This window comes from Myxocyprinus asiaticus, chromosome 7, assembly GCF_019703515.2.
Source record: "Myxocyprinus asiaticus isolate MX2 ecotype Aquarium Trade chromosome 7, UBuf_Myxa_2, whole genome shotgun sequence".
NCBI lineage: Eukaryota > Metazoa > Chordata > Actinopteri > Cypriniformes > Catostomidae > Myxocyprinus > Myxocyprinus asiaticus.
In genome coordinates, this window is record NC_059350.1 from 15,988,097 (window position 1) to 16,011,168 (window position 23,072).

A 23,072-nucleotide genomic window follows, 5' to 3' on the forward strand; every position below is an offset into this window, starting at 1 on the left:
TAATTTACTAAAATTACAAAATGTCTCAGTTTTTGGGACATGAGAAAATGACAGTGCAATAGAAAAGGAGTTCAATTATTTAAAATGTAACTTTTAATCCCACAAAAGTGTGTAACATTATAAAAAGTCTTTATTCTTTTTAATCGGGTGAAATTAAACAATATAAATAGCACACACACTTCTTGTAATGGGGACTTAAATGACACAGAATTGTAGGAATAATCCATATTTACAGGTGTTCCTGTGCGAGACGCTGCTTTACATTGAAAAACAGCTCGGACAGACGCAAAACACGTTCAGTGTGAACGTCCCCTACTAAACTTAAAATGAAAAACGCTTTAATACAACGAAGAATGCCGATTATCAGGAGATGATGAACAAAGGCTGTGAGGAACTGTATGATAATATAAGTTTATGTGGTGGACTGTTCATCTATTGCGGATCTCCGGCGAGAAGCAAGACAGGAGGCAGAGGATTGTTCAACTCTTCATATGAAGGCTTCAAATATAAAGCAATGAACTGAGTTGCACTTATGTGTCCATCAATACAGTCTTCATTGTTGTGCAACAGAGATCACAGATGTAATTTACACGTGGCAGACAAGGGTTATAAATACAAATATTATTGAATTACTTATTTTCAAACAATACACAATCAAATTTGATCAAACTACACAATGATGACTCTAAGACTTTATAGATATCACAGTTTTATCTTCTGTTAATGCCTGATCTTCTGTAAAGCTGCTTTGAAACGATGTGTGTTGTGAAAGGTGCTATACAAATAAAAATGACTTGACAAGCATTACAGGGATACTTCAAATATAATTCAAATTATAATCCAAATAAATAAAACCATACATCAGAAAATGTCTGGCCACATAAATCACTTAAACACAATATCTTGCGCCATCATTGCAAATAAAGGGTTAATGATACTAAACATATGCAAATCACTGATTTAATCAATTTCTTTGTTTATTATTCTGTGGAAACCGTTTATTTGGTCCTATATTTATTTGGTAAAGTTTTTAAATTAAGCAATCTTGTGAATGGGACTGGAACTGTTATTTTACAAGAGAAATAACTAAAAATAAAACAAATTGGAAACAAAGTATTTAAAGATTCAATTGTTGTTCAAAACTAGCTGAGTTAGAAGCGTCTGCTTGACAGGAAGTCCAGGATCCAGCTGCACAGCGAGCTGTTTAAGCCCAGAGCCCAGAGTTTCTCATCTAGCTTGGAGGGCACTATGGTGTTGAATGCTGAGCTGTAGTCTACAAACAACATTCTCACATAAGTGTTCTTTTTTTCCAGGTGGGAGAGAGCAGTGTGTATTGTAGATGCAATGGCATCATCAGTGGAGTGGTTGTTGCGGTAAGCAAACTGCAGCGGGTCAAGATTGAGTGGCAAGACAGAGCAGATGTAATCTCTGATTAGTCTCTCAAAACATTTGCTGATGATGGGGGTCAGAGCAACAGGACGCCAGTCATTTAAACAAGTTATTTTTGATTGTTTTGGAACAGGCACAATGGTGGATGTTTTAAAGCATGTGGGGACTACAGACAAAGAGAGGGAAAGGTTGAAAATGTCCGTAAAAACACCAGCCAGCTGGTTCGCGCATGCTCTGATGACGCGGCCCGGAATGCCGTCTGGACCTGCGGCTTTGCGGATATTCACCCGTCGGAAGGATCGGGTTACATCCGCTACAGAGACAGAGAGTGAACTGACCTCTGTAGCTTCAGCCGTGAGAGCTCTCTCCGCGAGGGCGGTGTTATTTCCCTCGAAACGAGCATAAAAAGTATTTAGCTCATCCGGTAGAGAGGCAGCGGTGTTCATGGCGGAGCTTTTATTCCCTTTAAAGTCCGTGATGATGTTAATTCCCTGCCACATGCTTCTAGAGTTGGTGGTGTTAAACTGTCCTTCAATCTTGCTCCTGTACTGGCGTTTTGCTGTTTTGATAGTTTTTCGGAGGGCATAACTGGCTTGATTATGCTCCTCCGCATTCCCGGAATTAAAAGCAGAGGTCAGCACATTAAGTGCCGCGCGAACATCGCTATTGATCCACGGCTTCTGATTCGGATAGATTCGTACAGTTCTGGTCGGAATCACTTCCTCTACGCACGTTCTGATGAAACACATTACGCTATCAGCGTGAACAGGTGAAGTACAGGTGAAGTACAGTTCTTGGTGGAGATGGAGAGTGAATGGTAAGACTAAGCCAGATACACAGAGGTGAGTTGATGTCAAGGGAGGTGTTCACTTGGTGAGGGTGAATCCACAGATGAGTGCATCACAGGTGAGCACCGGAGCTTTGGGAACTAACCCACAGGAGGACATAGGAGAACAGGTAAGTATTTCACAGGAGAACGGGTGTGTAATCCACAGGAGATCGTTGGGGCACAGATGAGTAATTCACAGGAGATCGCTGGAGAAAGGGTTAGTATTCTGCAGGAGATCGCTTAGAGCACAGGTATGTAATCTCAGGCAGATCACTGGAACAGGGGGTTAGAATCTGTGAACACGTTGGTAACCAGACATAGAGTGAGTGTTTGTGTGTGCTTCTTATAGTGGTGCTGATTGGTATCTTGAATTGGCTGCAGGTGCGGGTGATTAGTACTCTGGTGAGTTCCAGCGCTGTATTTGGATGACTGGGGAGCTGCTGATCACCTGGGATTTTCATGGTCTCGCCAGAGCCTGATCTTTATAGCCTTTTTCAGCCAACTTTCTAAATGAAGCCCAACATTTCACAGAATTTTTTAATGTCTTCATGTTCTGCTTAACAGTCCTTGGATCCTTTTCAGGAATATGATTTGTGGTGTTTGCACCTAAACGAATAAAAAAGCATTTTGACTTCCTCCTCTTCTTGTCTATTGTAGTGTAAAAGAGTTTTTCCAAAGTTAATTTATACTTTGGGACAACATCAACCTCAATAACCCACCTGTCCACTTTGATGTTGTCTGGACATTTAACCTTAAAGAACTTTGGGGGCCGAATGCATGCCATTGCAGTAACAGTATGTCCTTTAAAGTGCTCCTTGAGACCCCTATCAAATGCATCTATAAAGTCTTTTGGAGATCTTAACTCTAGTCCAATAATTTGCCCATGTTTATACTGTGGCTCATCTCCAACTCCAAAATGGATAGTTCCATTTGTTCGATAATTCAGGCAACCTGCAGCAAACCAGAATACTTCATCTGTGAATTTTTTAAGGATATCCTTCTCTGAAGCATTCTCTGTGTGTACTAGGAGCTTGTACTCATGCACAGGGTCAATAAGATTGCTTGGACCAGTCTCAGGAGGAAGTATTTCATTTTGCTTGTATTCAAATGTGGTGCTGATTTTATCAAAAGGCCGCGGCGCACACAGAGTATTTTTATTTGTTGGTTTTGTGCAGTATGTCACAGGAAATTGTTGTACATCACTTGCCCCACATTCTTTTTTGTCCTTGAGGTCATGTTCCTCAAATTTTAATTCATCCTTTTGAACAAGGGCAGTGTCAGGATAGGACTCCCCTCCATTGTCTTTATGTTTCGGTATGTCCTCTGAGGCCTGCGGACATCTCTGTATGCTTGGTGTACCATCCCGATTTTCTTGAATGCTTAGCGGTACCTCAAGTTCAGTAGATCCACTGATAGGTCTTTTGACTGCTGTTTTGTCTTGCTGATAATGTTCTATTGTAGAGGTCCATACTTGTCCCACACTTGTATCCTCTGGTATGCCACTGTTTTTTAAATTTTCTGAGGATGCTTTGAACTGAGCCACTTTTTTAAGGATTTGAACTGCAGGTCCATGCTTCAAACCAACATCTAGAAAGTCTTGTTTATTGAATAAAATCAGAGAGGCTCCTGAAACATCCTCATTGCAAAGAATATCAGCATACCTTTGAGGGACTTTGATTGCATTTGTGAGCCATTGATGGACATCTTCTTTGGTCCAGTCATCCATTTTATTTGGCTCTGTCCTCAAGTTAGATGTAATGTTACTCGGAAGCTCTTTGGTCTCACTCCTCACATTATTTATACTCGTTTGTTTTGTGCAGTGTCTGCATGGTGATTTGTTTGATTGTGAACTACTGTCCCCAGCTCCTTCTTTGTACTTGTGGTCATCCTGTTCCTCCAGTACGTCCTCTGATCTAAATGGCCATCTCTGTACGCTTGATTTCCCATCCCCATTTTCTTGAATGCTTAGGTGTGGTGGTACCTCAAGTTCAGTAGCCCCACTGATAGGTCTTTTGACTGCTGTTTTGTCTTGCTGATAATGTTCTATTGTAGAGGTCCATATTTGTCCCACACTTGTATCCTCTGGTATGCCACTGTTTTTTAAATTTTCTGAGGATGCTTTGAACTGAGCCACTTTTTTAAGGATTTGAACTGCAGGTCCATGCTTCAAACCAACATCTAGAAAGTCTTGTTTATTGAATAAAATCAGAGAGGCTCCTGAAACATCCTCATTGCAAAGAATATCAGCATACTTTTGAGGGACTTTGACTGCATTTGTGAGCCATTGATGGACATCTTCTTTGGTCCAGTCATCCATTTTATTTGGCTCTGTCCTCAAGTTAGATGTAATGTTACTCAGAAGCTCTTTGGTCTCACTCCTCACATTATTTGTACTCGTTTGTTTTGTGCAGTGTCTGCATGGTGATTTGTTTGATTGTGAACTACTGTCCCCAGCTCCTTCTTTGTACTTGTGGTCATCCTGTTCCTCCAGTACGTCCTCTGATCTAAATGGCCATCTCTGTACGCTTGATTTCCCATCCCCATTTTCTTGAATGCTTAGGTGTGGTGTTACCTCAAGTTCAGTAGCCCCACTGGTAGGACCTTTGACTGCTGTTTTGTCTTGCTGATAATATTCTATTGTAGAGGTCCATACTTGTCCCACACTTGTATCCTCTGGTATGCCACTGTTCTTGAAAGTTACTGAGGATGCTTTGAACTGAGCCACTTTTTTAAGGATTTGAACAGCAGGTCCATGCTTCAAACCAATGTCTAGAAAGTCTTGTTTATTGAATAAAATCAGAGAGGCTCCTGAAACATCCTCATTGCAAAGAATATCAGCATACTTTTGAGGGATTTTGATTGCATTTGTGAGCCATTGATGGACATCTTCTTTGGTCCAGTCATCCATTTTATTTGGCTCTGTCCTCAAGTTAGATGTACTGTTACTCGGGAGCTCTTTGATCTCATTCCTCACATTATTTGTACTCACTGGTTTTGTGCAGTGTCTGCATGGTGATTTGTTTGATTGTGCACTACTGTCCCCAGCTCCTTCTTTGTACTTGTGGTCATCCTGTTCCTCCAGTACATCCTCTGATCAAAATGGCCATCTCTGTATGCTTGATTTCCCATCCCCATTTTCTTGAATGCTTAGGTGTGGTGGTACCTCAAGTTCAGTAGCCCCACTGGTAGGTCTTTTGACTGCTGTTTTGTCTTTCTGAGAATGTTCTTTTGTAGTGGTCCTTTCTAATGCATTTGTGTCCTCAGGTATGGCACTATTTAGCTCTGTCCTAATCTCTGATGTTCTGTTGTGTGAGGAATCTTCTGTATGCTGAAAGAAGAATAGATAATAACAATGAAAAAACTTTCCATTAGTCTGGAAATAACTTTTTCAACTAGTGGAACATTTATTAAAGAAAATTTGAGTTTTAAACATGATTATAAAACACATAGTTCTGGTCCTGGATGCTGATTGGTCAATAGAGCGCAACAGTTGGGTTCCGGAAGTAAAAAGTCCATTCATTTTGTCCAAAGATAACTTATAAACCTTTACATCCAGACATTCTGTGAGCTCTGAGGTTGTTAATAGTGGTATATGTCTTTGTTGAAGCCATCAGCCCGCTTCATTGTTTAAATATCGTGTTTAGTGGAATTTCTGTTGAAGAACTACAATAGCCAAGATCCAGCAGAGAAAACTCCACCAGTCAGAGAATCGAGGCCAGCTAGGCCTGCCAGACGAGCTGAGAAGCGGCCACCCACTTCCATGACGCAATCGAGTCGGTCTCCCAACACTCTCAAACTACTTATATATTTGTATATACAGTATCTATATATTTTGCAATATTCTTTAAATATACTGATTCTACACTTATAATCCACAACTTTAAACAACCTAGTCTCACAGAAAGAATGTTACTATAACAAAATTTTTGCAAACTGACTTTTACGTGCCGTGTTCTACACTTCATCACAGTTTCCTGGTGAAATTAACAATAGAGGCGCTACAACAACTGTGCATTTTATTCACTACAGCGACTCATTATGACTTAATAAACACATATTTTTAGCACTATTACTTACACACAGCTGTGTTATGATATCAAAACACTTTTACTAACGCATCATTTGAAAAACTATACATTTTAACGCTTGAATAATTTACACACATATTCCAATGCGATTAATGCTGCCTTCAAGTTGACCTGGGAAGCTCGTACCTCCGAGCTAGGCATTCGTTACTACGACATTCAGCATTCAAATGGGAAACAAAATACAGAAGGAGCCAAACTCAAACAAATACACAAAGAGTGACGGCAAAAGCTCTTTTTATGGTGTACCGGTGAATACACATTAGTGGATAAACCTGTATCAGTTATACATGACACAGAGTATATGTTTTTTTAATGCATGGTATCTAACATATTATTAATTAATTTGCTTAAAACAAATCACAAAGGGTGAGTTATATATAACAAATTAATATTTTTGAAATAAAGTACAGAAGTTAAAATAAGTTTGCAAAATCATTGGTTTCCATCATCTTTCATGTAGACACAGCCCTTACAAAGTTCAAACTTTGAAACTTGTGTATCATCTAGAATTCTGACTTTCCCACTCATAAATATGACTTCGCTGGGTCTTTCATGTGCTCGTAACTCGTAATTACGTTATTTCCGCCTCCACTTGAAGGGCACATAACTTCAGACTTTAGACTTGGAAGACTGCGGTTCGAGACCAACCAAGCATGCAAGCTGTAATAGAAGTGACACAGTATGATGTGGTTGCTTCAGAAAATTAGCTTTTCATTGAGAATTTCTTCTTAGACACTATCAGTTAGGTTAAGGTGTTGGTTAAGGATAAGGATGTCTATTTTGTTCACCTCTTATTTGATTTTAGGACACCATTGGTTAGGTTTAGTTTAAAGTTTAAGCTTAGGGAGGTACATTTTACTCATTAAAACCTCCAACTAATATTCACATTAAAAGCCTCGTCTGATTACAACACCATTTCACTCGCTTTTTATGCCCCCTGCTGGACATTTAACCAGGAAGCTGCAGCCAAACGTATAATTAGGCACGTAATTTTTTAGTAAGACCAGGTTTACTTTAAACCAATGGTTTTATATTTTTCAGTGGTATTAAATTATTTTCCTTCTAAAAATAACATTATAATAAAAATTTGTGTCCTTTTTTATTCTGTGGTGACCATTTTATAAAATCAATAAGGCACTCAAGGTTGTATGAATATAAACACGGCTGAAAGGCTTGCACTTTGGGTGACACTGGGTCTGTTCCAAAACATAGTGAGCTGTCCTGCTGTCTCCTGCCTACATAGGCAGCTGGCATCTATGGTAGCATCCTAACTGAAATGCTCTACATAGGCACAATGGGTCTGTTTCAAAACCTAAGTGAGCTACCTTGGAGGCAAGACATCATAGGCACACTCCCAACACGAAGGCTGTTCCAAAAGTTAGGTATCTTAATTAAGCTTCCTAAGATTTCTAGTTTTGGCAAAATTCTAAGGTATTACTGTATGTATCCTATCGTATCGATCACAAAATTAAATGTGATAAGCTTGGTGAAAAATAAATCCAAGATGGCAGACTAAGCAAAATTTTGATTATAAATATACTTACGATAAATTCAATACTGAAAAGTATCAATAAAAAAAGTTTAATATGTTATAAAACTGAATATTTTACCAAAAATGTCTGTGTGTTATGTGCATTTATGCTCTGTACAGTATTGCTTCATTCCTCTCATGTCACCTGAGGCAACGCCGGGAGTAGTGTAGAGCCGAGGAGGGCGGGGGCGGGCTGGAATGAGACACACCCGGTCCCCAATCAGCCTGATGGGGCGCGCGAGGGATAAAGGCGGCCGGGGACGACAGTTCAAGAGAGAGAGAGAATTGCAGGCAGCTGCACTGTGTGGTTTTTGGTTGTGTGTTTGTTTAAATTGTTTATTAAATTATTATTTATATTATTAAGCCGGTTCTCGCCTCCTCCTTTCCACTGAACCCCCTTACAGGTTGGTCAAGATTACAATCAAAGAATATATTTCAAAACATCAGTAAAATCTGACAACACTGGTATCATAAATTGTGCTTCTTTACCTCAGATTACATTACACAATATTTTTACGTCTTGTTTAGTTAATGATAATGCGTATTTTAAAGTTGATTGACAGACGATGTCTGTATCTAAAAGGTGATTGGATCTTTTACCAGTAAGGCAGTACTTCCTTTCTAAATCCGTTGACCGTTCCAATTTCTCCCATTAATTTTAATAGAAGTGGCCCGTCTCTGCTAAATAGTCTCTGGCGCGATTTGAATTTCAGTTAGGATGCTGCCATAGAAGGCAGCTTCCTATGTAATAAGATAACGAGCCAGCTCACTAAGTTTTGAAACAGACCCAAAATCGTACAGCAATTATATTGAATGTAATATAATATTACAGGGTACTTGCAAATCTAGTTTCGATAAGAAGACTATGCTTTCAAATGATTAAGTGTGGAATGAACCTTTTTAGTGTTATATTTCCTTTTTTTTTCTGTATCAAATCATGACTTGATTAAATTATATGCATTGCAAGTAATAATACTAATGGCTTAGTAAATAAGCAGAAGCATATGGAGATATTAGGTGTGTCTAAATCAGCTCCCTAGTTCAGTAGTCAGGGCACTGATCAGGGAGTCTGTCATTTTAAGGGCTGTCTCATTCGCAAAATCGTTCCAGTGCACTGAAACGTTCACTCCCTAAAAAATCCCACAGTGCATTTTAAAACCAGGGAGCATCGTTGCTCACTATGTTCCCTTTCCAGAAACGTCGTCAGATCTTCTGAAGTCTCTCAAGTTCTTGGAAGACGAGCACAAGTGTAAGTATATGATATCAAAGCCTTATTTTCTCTTTAAAAGGGATGTTGTTTGTAATGTCTTTTATCCATGATGACCATGAAAGAGAAACAATCTTTTAAATATTAGTGAAAGTAGGTTTAAAATACACTCCTTTATATTTTTATTTCTTTATTTAATGTCATTTCTCTTTCATAATAACACTGTACATTTGAGTATCTCCAAGAAAGTGAATGATAGTATCATTTATACAGCGATGGTGTTGATTGATAACAGCTGTGCCTGTGTGCGCAAGCTCTTTATCGTGTCGCAGGTAATAAGTCATAACTGTAAAAATGTTCAGTAATTGAACAACCTTGCCTATGCCTGAATTCGTGTTCACGATATACCGATTCATGACATAAGGAGCTAGGGAGCTCATTGAGACACCCATTTACTTGGTTAAGAGTTTATGATATTATTTGCTTACAAGAAACTCACTCTGTACCAGAAGATGAAAGTAAAAGGAAAATAGAATGGGATGGAGAAATGCTATTTAATCATGGTTTAAGGTATCAAAGAAGTGTACTAATTATGTTTAAAAAGCATTTAACCACTACTATACATAATGTAGAAAAAGATATGTTTGGGAGGAGGGTCACATGACACCATGCGAGGACCAGACGTGTGAGTGACGAGCTCTGCGCACTTTGCTAGTTTTTTAATTATTTTCATGTTATAATCCGGTGAGATTCGATACACCCAGTTACATATTTGTCCTTTGAGGTAAACATGGCAAATAAGTCAAAATCCTTGGGCTCTGAAGATATAAAAAGACACTTATGTGCTCAAGCTGAAACCTCTGATGGGCCTGCAGACCGGGGACTCGATTTGGATGGCGCGGCCGGGGAAATTCAGCATCAACTGTCCAACATGTCGGTGATGCTGACGAAGGTTGTTGCTGACTTGGAGGATCTTGCTGTAATACGTCGATTGATTACAGTGATGGAAACAAAATTCTATTTGTTGGTTACAAGAGTGGCAGATGTTGAGAAACGGATCTATTATCTGGAGTCATTGGAAAGGGAATTATCCGCTAATCTGCTTGCGACCAAAATAGACGTGGAAAATGTTTTGGAAAAACTAGAAGATCTCGAAAATAGGAGCCGGAGAAACAACGTACGGATTGTTGGAATTCCTGAGCATGAAGAAGGCAGAGATATGGTGAAATTCGGGGTTTGATTGTTGCACTAATGTTGGCATGTGGTCTGTATAATCTTGTTTTTGACACAATTTATTTTGTCTATTATATCAAAATGTCAAATGTTAATATGAGCGGGTTATCTTTCTCCACATGGAATGTGAATGGGTTGGGGTACCCCATAAAAAGAAGGAAGGTTATTTATTTTCTTAAGCGCAAGAAATGTGATATAGTGTTTCTTCAAGAAACACATCTTTCCTCGCTGGAAGCTGAATAATTTGGGAAAATATGGGGTGGACATATTTTCTTTAGTGCTGGCTCAATTAGGAGCAGGGGAGTCATTACATTGATAAGTAAGCATCTACAGTTCAAATCTCTCAAACAGATTAAAGATAAATTAGGGAGAATCATTATAGTTTTAGCAGAAATTCTGGGGCAAAGGTTGGTTTTGACTAATATTTACACGCCTAACATTGATGATCAGGGCTTTTTTATTGATCTTGAAGGGATGTTGCAAACCGCTGGCACCCCTCATGATATAATATTGGGAGGAGACTTTAATCTATTGATGGACTCAGTCCTTGATCATAGCAAAGCAAAAGTGTGTAAGCCCCCTAGAGCAACACTGATGCTTCACAGGATGTGTAAACATCTTGTTCTTGCAGATATTTGGCAACTTTTGAACCCATCTGGTAGGGACTATACATTTTTTTCATCAGTCCATAAGATTTATTCTAGAATAGAATAATTCTATTATTCTAACAGAATCATTACATCTGTTGTGGATTGCTCAATTGGAAACATCTTAGTCTCAGATCACGCCCTGGTGAGCTTAGAGGTGTTGCCACATATGGAGAAAAATAAATCATATAGTTGGTGCTTTAATGTATCCCTTTTGCAAAATCCTGATTTCCAACATATGTTAAAGACTGAAATCAATGTTTATATGGAGACCAACTGGTCCTCAGTATCTTCTGTGGGCATGGCTTGGGAGGCACTCAAGGCGGTTCTTAGGGGTCGGATCATACAGTATGCCTCATTTACCAAACAATCCAAAGCACGAGAACTTGTGGAGTTGGAAGGGAATATTAAAAGTGTAGAGGAAGAGCTGAAGCACCGAATGTCATCTGATGGCCTCAGGGAATTGACCCGATTGAAATACAGATATAATACTATTTTGTCACGGAAAGTGGAGTTTTGGTTATTCAGGGCAAGACAGTCATAAGTCGGGGGACAAAGCGGGGAAGCTTTTGGCTAGATATATAAAGCAGAGAGAATCTTTTTCTATCATTCCCTCAGTGAAATCTGCTGGTGGTGAAATTTTTACCTCAGCCATTGATATTAATAATGCCTTTAAAGAGTTATATATTGATCTTTATAGTTCCACGTCTTTGTCTACTGATGAGGATATTAGACAACTTGTGGAACCATTAGAACTCCCTAAATTGATGACTGAGCAAAAAATTCTCTTGATTCTGAGATAACCTTGGAGGAGCTTGACGAGGTAATTAAGACCTTACCTTCAGGCAAGGCTCCGGGGCCAGATGGTTTTGCTGCTGAATTTTTTAGATCCTATGCTACAGAATTGGCTCCACTTTTGTTAGAAGTTTATACGGAATCATTAAAGAATGGAAAGCTTCCCCCAACCATGACACAAGCCCGGATCAGTCTGATTCTCAAAAAGGACAAAGATTCAAGCAAGTGTAAAAGTTACCGTCCAATTTCCCTGATCCAGCTAGATGTAAAAATTTTGGCACAAATTTTGGCTAACCGATTAAGTTATGACATCTCTTATACATATAGATCAGGTGGGGTTTATTCGGGGCCGTAGCTCTTCTGGTAACATTAGGCGTTTCATCAATATTACGTGGTCAGTAGCAAATGATCAGTCTCCGGTCGCTGCCATCTCACTTGATGCCAAAAAGGTGTTTGATATGGTAGAATGGGATTATCTTTTTAAGATTTTGGAAATGTATGGGTTCAGGAATACATTTATTGATTGGATTAAGTTACTTTATAGACACCCTCTAGCAGCAGTTGAAACAAATGAATTAATTTCTGATTATTTTACTCTGAATAGGGGCACTCAGCAGGGTTGCCCTCTTTCCCCGTTATTGTTCTGTCTTGCCCTGGAACCGTTAGCAGCCGCGATAAGAAAGGAGGATTATTTTCCAGGGGTGATGGCGGGAGGTGTGGTGCATAAACTTCTGCTTTACACAGATTATATTGTATTATTTGTCTCTAACCCTACTAGATCTATGCCTTGCCTCCACAGAATTATTAATTCCTTTTCCAAGTTCTCAGGATACAAAGTCAATTGGTCTAAATCCGAAGCTTTGGCTCTGACAGCATACTGTCCAGTAACGGCCTTCCAGCCGGGAGCCTTCCAGTGGCCCAAACAGGGCATTAAGTATTTGGGCATTTTATTCCCAGCAAATTTGTCTGATTTAGTCAGAGATAATTTTAATCCCTTAATAAAAAGATTTTCGAACGATGTGGGCAGATGGGCTTCATTACATTTATCTATGATTGGGAAGGTTAATGTAATTAAAATGAATTGTATTCCAAAATTCAACTACCTGTTACAATCTCTCCCTGTAGATGTCCCCCTCTCTTATTTCAAACAATTTGATAGCATAGCAAAGTCCTATATTTGGAATGGTAAGCGTCCCAGGTTAAATTTCAATAAATTACATAGGCCAATTGACAAAGGTGGGTTAGGCCTACCCAAGATTTTGTTTTATTATTATGCATTCGGTCCCAGACATTTGGCTCATTGGTCGCTTCCACCTGAGAGAGCCCCTCCCTGGTTTTGTATTGAAAAGGAAGTTCTTGCCCCTATCTCACCACTGCAAAGCCCTTCTATCAAATTAATTAGAGAAGTAAAGTCACACCCCGTTATCTCGCATTTGCACTCGATATGGACAAAAGCATCCAGAGTGTTTAACTCGGATATTTATTTAAACGTAGTCTCGAGCATATGGCTGAACCCTAAACTATGTATTAATAAGTCCCCTTTCTGTTGGTCAGATTGGATTGTGAGGGGGGTTAATACCTATATGAGAGTGGAATATTGAGATCTTTTGAAAATTTGATTCAACATTTTGGGATTCCCAGATCTTAATTATATAAGTATTTACATCTGCGCCACCTGCTCTGCACTGTTTTTGGGAGTAGCACACACCCTCCTAGAGCGGCAGATACCCTGGGAGTGGTGACTGCTGCTTTTGGGAAGGGTCATGAGGCATCAGTGTATTACTCCCTGCTAATTCAGAGTCTGGGGGACGGAGCTTTAAATTCTCTCAAAAGATTATGGGAGGAAGATTTAAATTTGTTATTGGAGGAGGGAGTGTGGGCTAGGATTCTAAAAAACATAAAGTCTGCATCTAGAGAGGCAAGGGTGCGCCTTATGCAATTTAAGATTTTACATAGAGTTTATTGGACCCCTTCTAAATAGTATAGACACACCCACCTGCTGGCAATGCCATTCAGAAGATGGAGACACAACTCATATTTTTGGGGGGTGTCGTAAGATCCAAGAATTTTGGTTGAAGGTGCAAAGTTTTGTATGTGATGGGTTGAACACTCAAATCTCGTTCTGCCCCAGACTCTGTATTTTGGGAGATGGGGAGGTCATAAATTTGGAGGATAAGTACATAAAAAATTGGGTTTTGACCAGTGTGATGATTGGTAGGCAGGTTATTTTAAGGGGATGGAAGTCAGATGGAGCACCCTCATTCCCAGAGTGGTGTGCGGAGATGGGGAGGGTGGCTGCCTTGGAGGAGGGGTCGAACAGAAGGATGGGAGTTAGGAATTTTTTCAATAAGAAATGGGGCACTTATTGAGCGTTTCTGGGTGACTCTCGAGGAGGGGCGGTGGAGAGAGTAATTTAGAGTTTCGTTTTTAATTATACTTGACTATTGTATTTTTATTTTTTTTAATTGTTTTTATTTTTTTATGTGTGTGTCTATATTCTATTGACCACAGGGCTGTTCGTGGGGGGGTCAGGGTGGGGTGGGAGATTGGTAGGGGAAGGGGTTATAGTGGGGGTTTAATGTTAAAAGTGATTGATTCATTATATACAGTATATGTTGTTTTTTTCTTTGTGTTAACTTATGAATCAATAAAAATGTTAATTGCAAAAAAAAAGAAAAAAAAAAGATATGTTTGGGAGATGGATTTTAGTCGAAATTTCAATTAATAATTTTTGATTTTATTTCATTAATATTTATGCACCAAATTCTGATGAGCCTGTCTTTTTTGAAAACAGTTTACATAAGCTCCTAGAAATAAATAATCCAAACTCGTATTATATAATAGGAGGAGATTTTAATTCTGTTCTAGTTCAGCACCTAAGATATACCTGGTGCAAGAAAGAAAAAGCCAGTTGTATTGATAATTTTTTATTGCATTTTCCCTCGTATCTAAAGTGAGAAAGATTAATATAGCTGAATTTTTTCGTTCCGATCATAGTATTTTTTTATATAACTTTATTAGAAGAAGATGATTCTTTGGGTTCTAATTATTGGAAATTCAATCAATCCTTACTAAATTATCCTTACCAAAACAAGACAATTTATTATAGATTTTGTCTATAAATAATCAAACATTTAACCCTCATGTATTATGGGATGTGCCTTTAGAGTTTATGTAATTAGCTACTCCTCATGGAGGAATAGAAAATTGCATTTTAGGAAAAAACAATTAATACAGTAAGTGATAACTTAAATGCTGCTATAGATGCCATGACTTCGGTAAATTAAGAATTAAAAATTGCATTGCACACAAAGTAAAAATAATTAGAATTATATTATCAAAATAAAGTGAGTGGAATTATTCAAAGATCAAAAGCAATTTGGATGGAGCAATGAAATGCTAGAAAAAAAATTACAGTTACAAAAAAGGAACATCACTTGTAAAAATAGATGTCGACTGGTTAATGAGGATGGGTCTTTCGTATCATCTTCAACTGAGATATTAAATGCCTTAATACAATATTATAGTGATACATTTAGGGCGTTTTCACACCTAGATCGTTTGAGCACTCCAAGCGCACTCAGAGCGGTATAACGTGTATATGTGAACAACCCAAGTGGTCTCAGACCCCCCTAAAAGGACCCAAAAGCCAACTGTACTCAGACCACCTCAGGAGGTGGTCTGAGTACAGTTCGTTTGTAGGTCCTTTTGTGGTTCGATTGATTTGTGCAATGTGAAAGCGAAGAGGTACCAGTCTGTTTTGCAAGTACCTCATGGCTTGCCATACATATCTGCGTTATATACTTCATTTTCCAGTTACAATTTACTGTCCACATATGGGAATTTAAGTGAATATAGATATACCATGATTACCATGACATGTTTTTATGTTTCATATTCCGTTATTGTAATTTTTGAGCACCTAAAATGAACAGAATGGCCGCATTCAGAGCAGAGCAGCGCGATAAGATGAACCGCTTTAAAGTGCTCTGATTGGCAAGGGGTCTGAGACCCACTAATGTGAAGAGAACCAAAAAAAGAAACTGGGTCCTCTTTTTAGTCTACTTACATTGTGAACACCAAAAGCACTGAGGTCATTTGCGGATGGTTCCTTTTCTGGTTCACTTTAACTGAACTGGGTTTGGTTCACTTAAAACATACTATATGTGAAATCACCCTTAGGAAAAAAAAAAAAAAATTTGATCAGTTATTACCTTATTCCCATCCTAACCTTACACTCGAACAACAACAGTAGCATGAGGGTCTTATAAGAGAAAATTAATTATTTGAAGCTGTTTGTTCTTTTAAGAATGGCAAAGCGCCAGGTTTGGATGGTATCCCAGCTGAAGTATATAAGCAATTTTTTACAGAACTTAAAGAACCTTTGCTTGCATGTTACAATTATTCCTTTATTATTGGTCACCAATCTGATTCACAAAAAGAAGGATTGATATCATTGTTATTAAAACAAGGTGCAGATGGCTTATATAAAGACCCTATAAAAAGAAAACATTGGAAACCTCTCACATTGCTCTGCTGTGATGCATGGATATTGGCAAAGTGTATAGCCATAAGAGTTAAAAATGTTATACAAAATCTCATTCATTTTGATCAAACTGGCTTCATGAAGGGTAGATTATAGGAGACAATATACAGGGGCTTTTTAGAAATAATGCATAATTACAATAATGAAAAACTTGATGGATTGGTATTTATTGCAGATTTTGAAAAAGCCTTTGATACAATACGTTGGAAGTACATATATAAGGGTTTAAAATTCTTTAATTTTGGGGATTCAATAATAAAATGGGTCCATGTACTATACAAAGATCATATAAGTAAAATTATGAATAATGGACATATATCAAGAAATATTACAGATTTGTAACAAGAGTTGTACGTCAAGGATGCCCTTTGTCTGCTTATTCATTTATTCTCATTATAGAAACAATGGCCTTGAAAATCAGAAATAATTAATACTTAAAAGTATTGATGTGATTCCATCATAACTGTCATTTTGATATATCAATGCGCTATTGTTTTATAATAACAGATTGTATATATTTTCTGTATAACCAAGTTACGTTACATTAATGAATGGGTTATTATCTTGAACATTGTCTAGCATTCATTTCACGTGTTATTGTAGTTTACCTTGCTGAATAATTACAGATTTACATTATGTCAGTTACTGTGAATCAGCATACCTGACTTTTAGTATAAAGAGAAGATCATTGAAATTATTTGAAAGTTATGAAGCAAGGTAGCTTGCAATTCATCAGCATTACCAGGCAAGATCACAAATCAATACTTATGGCACTATATTTCACATGCTTTGCAGTTATGTAAGCTTACCTGTCCAATAAGAAGAACACCAATTCAGGGTCAGTTTCGATCCCCAAAACCAAACGAAGGTCCCTCCATGAATCAAATACCCTGCTGATGTTCACTCTAGTTTTCGTTCAACAACGATCACGTTCCCGCTTAGCTAGACGGGATTCGGAAAAAAATTTTTGGTTTTTTTGGCTTACTCTGAGTTTGTGTAGGAGTCGGTTTTGTGCTGGGAGCTGGCCGTTTGTTGGATTCCATCTCTTAGATAACGTTGCCTACTGTTGTAGACAGTTGTCACTGTTGAATAGTGGAAGAGAAGCACTGAGGCAAGGCTCTAGGGAGCGCGCATAAACGTCACATCCTTTGGATTTTCCCGGCAAAACCAACCCGCTCCCTTCACATGAAAATCAGTCTACTGGTTTTAATAGGCAACCTAGGAAGTCCGGGAAGGGCTAATTTTTTAAGTTGCGTTACAAGCCGTTCACACATTGGCAAAAAAAATGTGAATATTACATGAAAAGTGTTACATATTGCACCTTTAAGTGTACAAATGTGGGCTTTTCAGTTTAAATTATTTTACAAAATATTACTCACAAAAAGGAAGCTTTGTAAGTAGAACATTGAATTGTAGATTTTGTTCAGAGGAGGAGGACAATATTATGCATTTATTTTGGTATTGCCCTTTTGTTGTTTCCTTTTGGTCTAATATAGTGAGTTGGTTGGCTACACTTGACATTAAATTACCATTGAATCCATTCACGATAATTTGGGGTGATCATACACAAAAAACTTTGTTAAATTCAAGTATTATTTTGGTTGGAAAGGTATTTATTATTAAACCAAGGATAATAAAGATTTGAGTTTACCTGCATTTAAAGCATATCTGAAGTACTATTATTTGTAAGAAAAAATGACAAAAGCTCGAACAGGTAAAGAAGATTTTTTTTTTTTTTTTAATGGGCAAAATTAGTGAGCTTTTTTGAAGATTAATTAAGTTTGTGTACACTGTAACAAACAGTTAAATTATTTGCTATTTATAAGATTTTTATTTGTAATCCTATATGCATAATACTTATGTAACTGAGGTGCCTTAATTAATTGTATTTTATTTTTTTAATTTTGGAAGAGAAAACATTTTGTATGGTGAATTGTCTAAGAAGTATATATTATATCTTTGTTGTTGTTTACTTGTATGTTATTGTTAATAAAAATAAAAAAAGTTTAAGTACTTCAGAGGACAAACACAAATCTCAAATACTCTCAAATGAGTTGACAGTACCTTTTCTGGGTAATGTGATGATTCAGTTTGCTCCATCTCTGTTCAAGCGTTGTTTTTCTTTCCTTTCCACCCAAGGCACCTAAAAAACACAAAAAGCAATCAAGTGGCTAAGTGACCAATTGTGAATTGTGTAGTGCCAAAATTGGGAAATCTAAAAATCACTGTAGTAAGGATTTAGACTGTTAACTGAATAACCCACATTAACAAATTATTCAACTAACACTTTCAGTTAAAAATATTATTGCTTTACAATAAACAACTAATCATAGCTAAATTGATTGGCTTATCATGTAGGCATCCATTAAGTTACATCTGTACACATGAGGGCACTATAAAGGGTACGCGACAAGCAGCAAGCTTTGTTTGTGATCTTACTGCCTCTCTTGTGTAGGCTACAGGGATTTTCCATACACACAAGAGAAATCAATGGGACAATTTATGTAAGAATGGTTTCACTAGTTTACACATAAATATGTTCTGCTTGTGTTTCATGAATATTTCTCATGGATCCATTAAGCAAAAGTTCGACACACACATCACACAAGATTTTAGTCAAATGTGTGTAATATTTGCTATGATGAAGCCGTAATGTGTGATTCTCCTGTATGAGAACTCTAAATTTCTCACAAAATATTTCATTTCATTTTTAATATGAGGTCCAAGGTATGTTAGTTTTATTCAGTTGTGTGATGTTCTGTGTCAAAGGTTAATTAGCCAATTATTACACATTAATTATTAGGCCTATCATGCTACAGAGTGCATAATTAGCTCACCCATGCTAAGCTGCATGGCTACGGGTCAAATAATTGGTTTTCTTTAGCTTTAGTTATAAGAAAGACACTACTAATAATGTTCTTATATATTTTAACCAAAGTGTCATATATTTTGTCCTGGGTATAATAAAAAAGCCTGAGTGCCCATCCAAAATTTGTCCTGCACTCTTTTATTCCTCAGACTGGGACAAACAATCAGCCCTGTCTCTATTCCGGCCCATCACATCCCACCACAGTTAATCCTCTACATCTTCACACAAATAAAATACAAGGCATTTGGCTCTGTTTCAATTACTTTATTATAATTAGACTTGTTTTGCATTTAGAGCCTTTATAACATTAAAGACCAAAAGTTATTTAAAGGTGTCTATTACATTTAGGACTAAAGGTTATCACATTTAGATATATATAAATTATATTTATGACCAAAAGTCTCTACTTTTAGGACGTTTATTACATTAAGGACCAAATGTTATTACACTTAGGGCCTTTAATTACATGTAGTACTAAAGGTTATTACGTTTAGGACCAAATATTATTACACTTAGGGCCTTTAATTACATTTTGGGCTAAAGGTTATTACATTTAGGACCAAATATTATTACACTTAGGGCCTTTAATTACATTTTGGGCTAAAGGTTATTACATTTAGGACCAAATATTATTACACTTAGGGCCTTTAATTACATTTAGGACTAAAGGTTATTACATTTAGGACCAAATATTATTACACTTAGGGCCTTTAATTACATTTAGGACCAAAGATTATTACATTTAGGACCAAATATTATTACACTTAGGGCCTTTAATTACATTTAGGACTAAAGGTTATTACATTTAAGACCAAATGTTATTACACTTAGGGCCTTTAATTACATTTAGGACCAAGGTTATTACATTTAGGAACAAATATTATTACACTTAGGGCCTTTAATTACATTTTGGGCTAAAGGTTATTACATTTAGGACCAAATATTATTACACTTAGGGCCTTTAATTACATTTGGGACCAAAGGTTATTACATTTAGGACCAAATATTATTACACTTAGGGCCTTTAATTACATTTGGGACCAAAGGTTATTACATTTAGGAACAAATATTATTACACTTAGGGCCTTTAATTACATTTAGGACCAAAGGCTATTACATTTAAGACCAAATGTTATTACACTTAGGGCCTTTAATTACATTTATGACCAAGGTTATTACATTTAGAACCAAATATTATTACACTTAGGGCCTTTAATTACATTTAGGACCAAAAGTTATTACATTTAAGACCAAATGTTATTCACTTAGGGCCTTTAATTACATTTAGGACCAAGGTTATTACATTTAGGAACAAATATTATTACACTTAGGGCCTTTAATTACATTTGGGACCAAAGGTTATTACATTTAGGACCAAATATTATTACACTTAGGGCCTTTAATTACATTTAGGACCAAAGGTTATTACATTTAAGACCAAATGTTATTACACTTAGGGCCTTTAATTACATTTAGGACCAAAGGTTATTACATTTAGGGCCAAATTGTATTACACTTAGGGCATTAAATTAAATTGGACCAAATGCAATTACACTTAGGGTCTTTAATTACATATAGGACTAAAGGTTATTATACTTAGGACAAAATGTTATTACACTTAGGGCCTTAAATTACATTTAGGACAAAATGTTATTACAATTAGGGCCTTTAATTACATTTAGGACCAAAGGTTTTTACATTTAGGACCAAATGTAATTACACTTAGGGACTTAAATTACATTAGACCAAATGTTATTACAATTAGGGCCTTTAATTACATTTAGGACCAAAGGTTTTTATTTAGGACCAAATATTATTACACATAGGTCCTTAAATTACATTGGACCAAATGTAATTTCACTTAGGGTATTTAATTACATTTAGGACTAAAGGTTATTACACTTAGGACCTTTAATTACATTTAGGACTAAAGATTATTATATTTAAGACCAAATGTTATTACACTTAGGGCTTTTAATTACATTTAGGACTAAAGGTTATTACATTTAGGACCAACTGTTATTACACTTAGGGCCTTAAATTACAATTACGACTAAAGGTTATTACATTTAGGACCAAATATTATTAAACTTAGGGCCTTTAACTACATTTAAGGCCAAATGTTATTACACTGCGGGCCTTTAATTACATTTAGGATCAAATGTTATTATATTTTGGACCACATTTTATTACACTTATGGACTTTATTACAATTAGGACCTAAATTAATTGCATTTAGGACCTGTTACATTTCTGCCTAAAACAACACTTGTAATGATCCTGAAAAACAACTATCACATATCTTCTGTCATAAACTGGCAAGTTAAGTCAGCTTCTGATATCCGAATGAATAAAAATCTAAAGCCAATGTTACTCACCTTGTTCTTGATGGAATTAAAAGCAAAAAGAATAAGAATACAATTGCTTCATTGAGGTTGTACGAAATACTGTACTTACAAGTATAATCTTTAGGTTGTGCGGGTACTTCTTTTAAATCAAAATGTCTAATTGCGCAACTGGAAGTATAAACACATAGGAACATAAAAGGGGAAACAACTGTCTATTAGTATGAGTGGTGAAATTACTTAACTCGATCGACTTAACTCGAAAAAATATCTTATGTTTTAATATCTATTTTTTCGCTTCTTTCGGTTAACCCATCTTTAGCTATACAAAAAATACACAGCCTAATATTTTAACGGAGTAAAACCCTTGTAGCTACTTGGTCACAGATTTAAACTTTGTACCCGTGTAGACAAAATATAAATTCATTAATTTAACAAAGTAAATAAAGCATAGCCTACGGTGAAATGTTGTATAAATGCTTACTTGTGAGTTTTGTCGAGTTCGAGTTCAAGTTCAAAGCTCTGCTCTCACAGATTCTTCAGGTTGCAGTGGCGCTTCCGCATGCATTAGGGATGGGCGGATCTATCCTTAAGTATCGATACTTCCGATACTGATGTTGTATCAAAAATATCGATCCTCACACAAAAATATAAATTCTAACATTTAAATAAATAAATAAATAGGGATATTATTTGGTTATCATGAACATGAACAAAGTGAAATAAAATGGATTAGGGCAAATACTTGTGCAGGATGGGAACTATTTGTTTTTCCGCTTATTTTAACATGCATGCTGAAAGACGCAAGCAGACAAGCGTTTGTGTCGTCACAAGGCTCGTTCAAACAAGAGGGATCAGTGCCTTGTAGAGGTAATGATAGAAAATCAGAGAAACAACTTCTGGAGTAAATTCACGCTAAAACAACAACATATCTAAAGGTGACATTGAGTTTGTGTGTAATTGTTGTTAATAAGTAATTAAAAAATAGTTAACTATACTTTACTCAAGTAATATTGTAGTAGTAACCATGGTTAATTGTGTGGTAACAATGGTTTAACTAAATTCCATGGTTAAACTATAGTTACTGTAGTGAAACCATGGTTAATTTTTGTAGGGGTAAACAAAACAGAAGATCTAATAATTTTCTGTTTAGGCTCACAAATGTAAAAAGATAAAAAAACAAAAAAATAATAATGACTTCAATTATGACTAAAAATAATATTTTAAATGACCCATTTTATCCCAAGAAATCGCGAAAAAATAAATTTAATAGAAGTATTGGAATCAGTATCGAAAAGAAAATAAATGGTATCGCCCATCCATAGCACACATACAGGTGTTTGATGGGAGGGGTTTAAAGAGATAGTTCACCCAAAAATTCTTCATTCTTTCATCATTCATGACATATGTCCATAGATAGACATATGTAGATGCCTCATTCGGTGTGTGCGGATATGCCAACCGTGGCGCCATCTTGGGACGGTCAACAAGGTTAGCTGTTTGAAAGTGAATGGCGAAGCCTCAGACCATTGCATAAACTGCTTTGGAGTGGAAACAGTTCTTCGTGTAATTAATTGACTGACTGGGTGCTAA

General features: G+C 36.7%; 1 protein-coding gene across 2 annotated transcripts; it reads right to left on the reverse strand.

The window, feature by feature from the left end:
- Positions 1-112: 112 nt before the first annotated feature.
- LOC127443884 (uncharacterized) lies at positions 113-22,043 on the reverse strand. Of its 2 annotated transcripts, XM_051702896.1 has the most exons (4): positions 21,964-22,043; positions 18,330-18,408; positions 15,789-15,896; positions 113-5,546 (listed from the first exon to the last, which is right to left on the reverse strand). In XM_051702896.1, the coding sequence occupies exon 4, from the start codon at positions 5,124-5,126 to the stop codon at positions 2,676-2,678; it is 2,451 nt and encodes an 816-aa protein (XP_051558856.1). In that variant the 5' UTR covers positions 5,127-5,546; positions 15,789-15,896; positions 18,330-18,408; positions 21,964-22,043; the 3' UTR covers positions 113-2,675. The 2 variants fall into 2 exon arrangements, with proteins under 2 accessions (XP_051558856.1, XP_051558855.1); XM_051702895.1 differs by lacking the exon at positions 15,789-15,896.
- Positions 22,044-23,072: the final 1,029 nt, after the last annotated feature.

Excerpts from the sequence above, each read along its gene's own strand:
- LOC127443884 (XM_051702895.1), bottom strand. The coding sequence starts at position 5,126 with ATGGATGACTGGACCAAAGAAGATGTCCATCAATGGCTCACAAATGCA.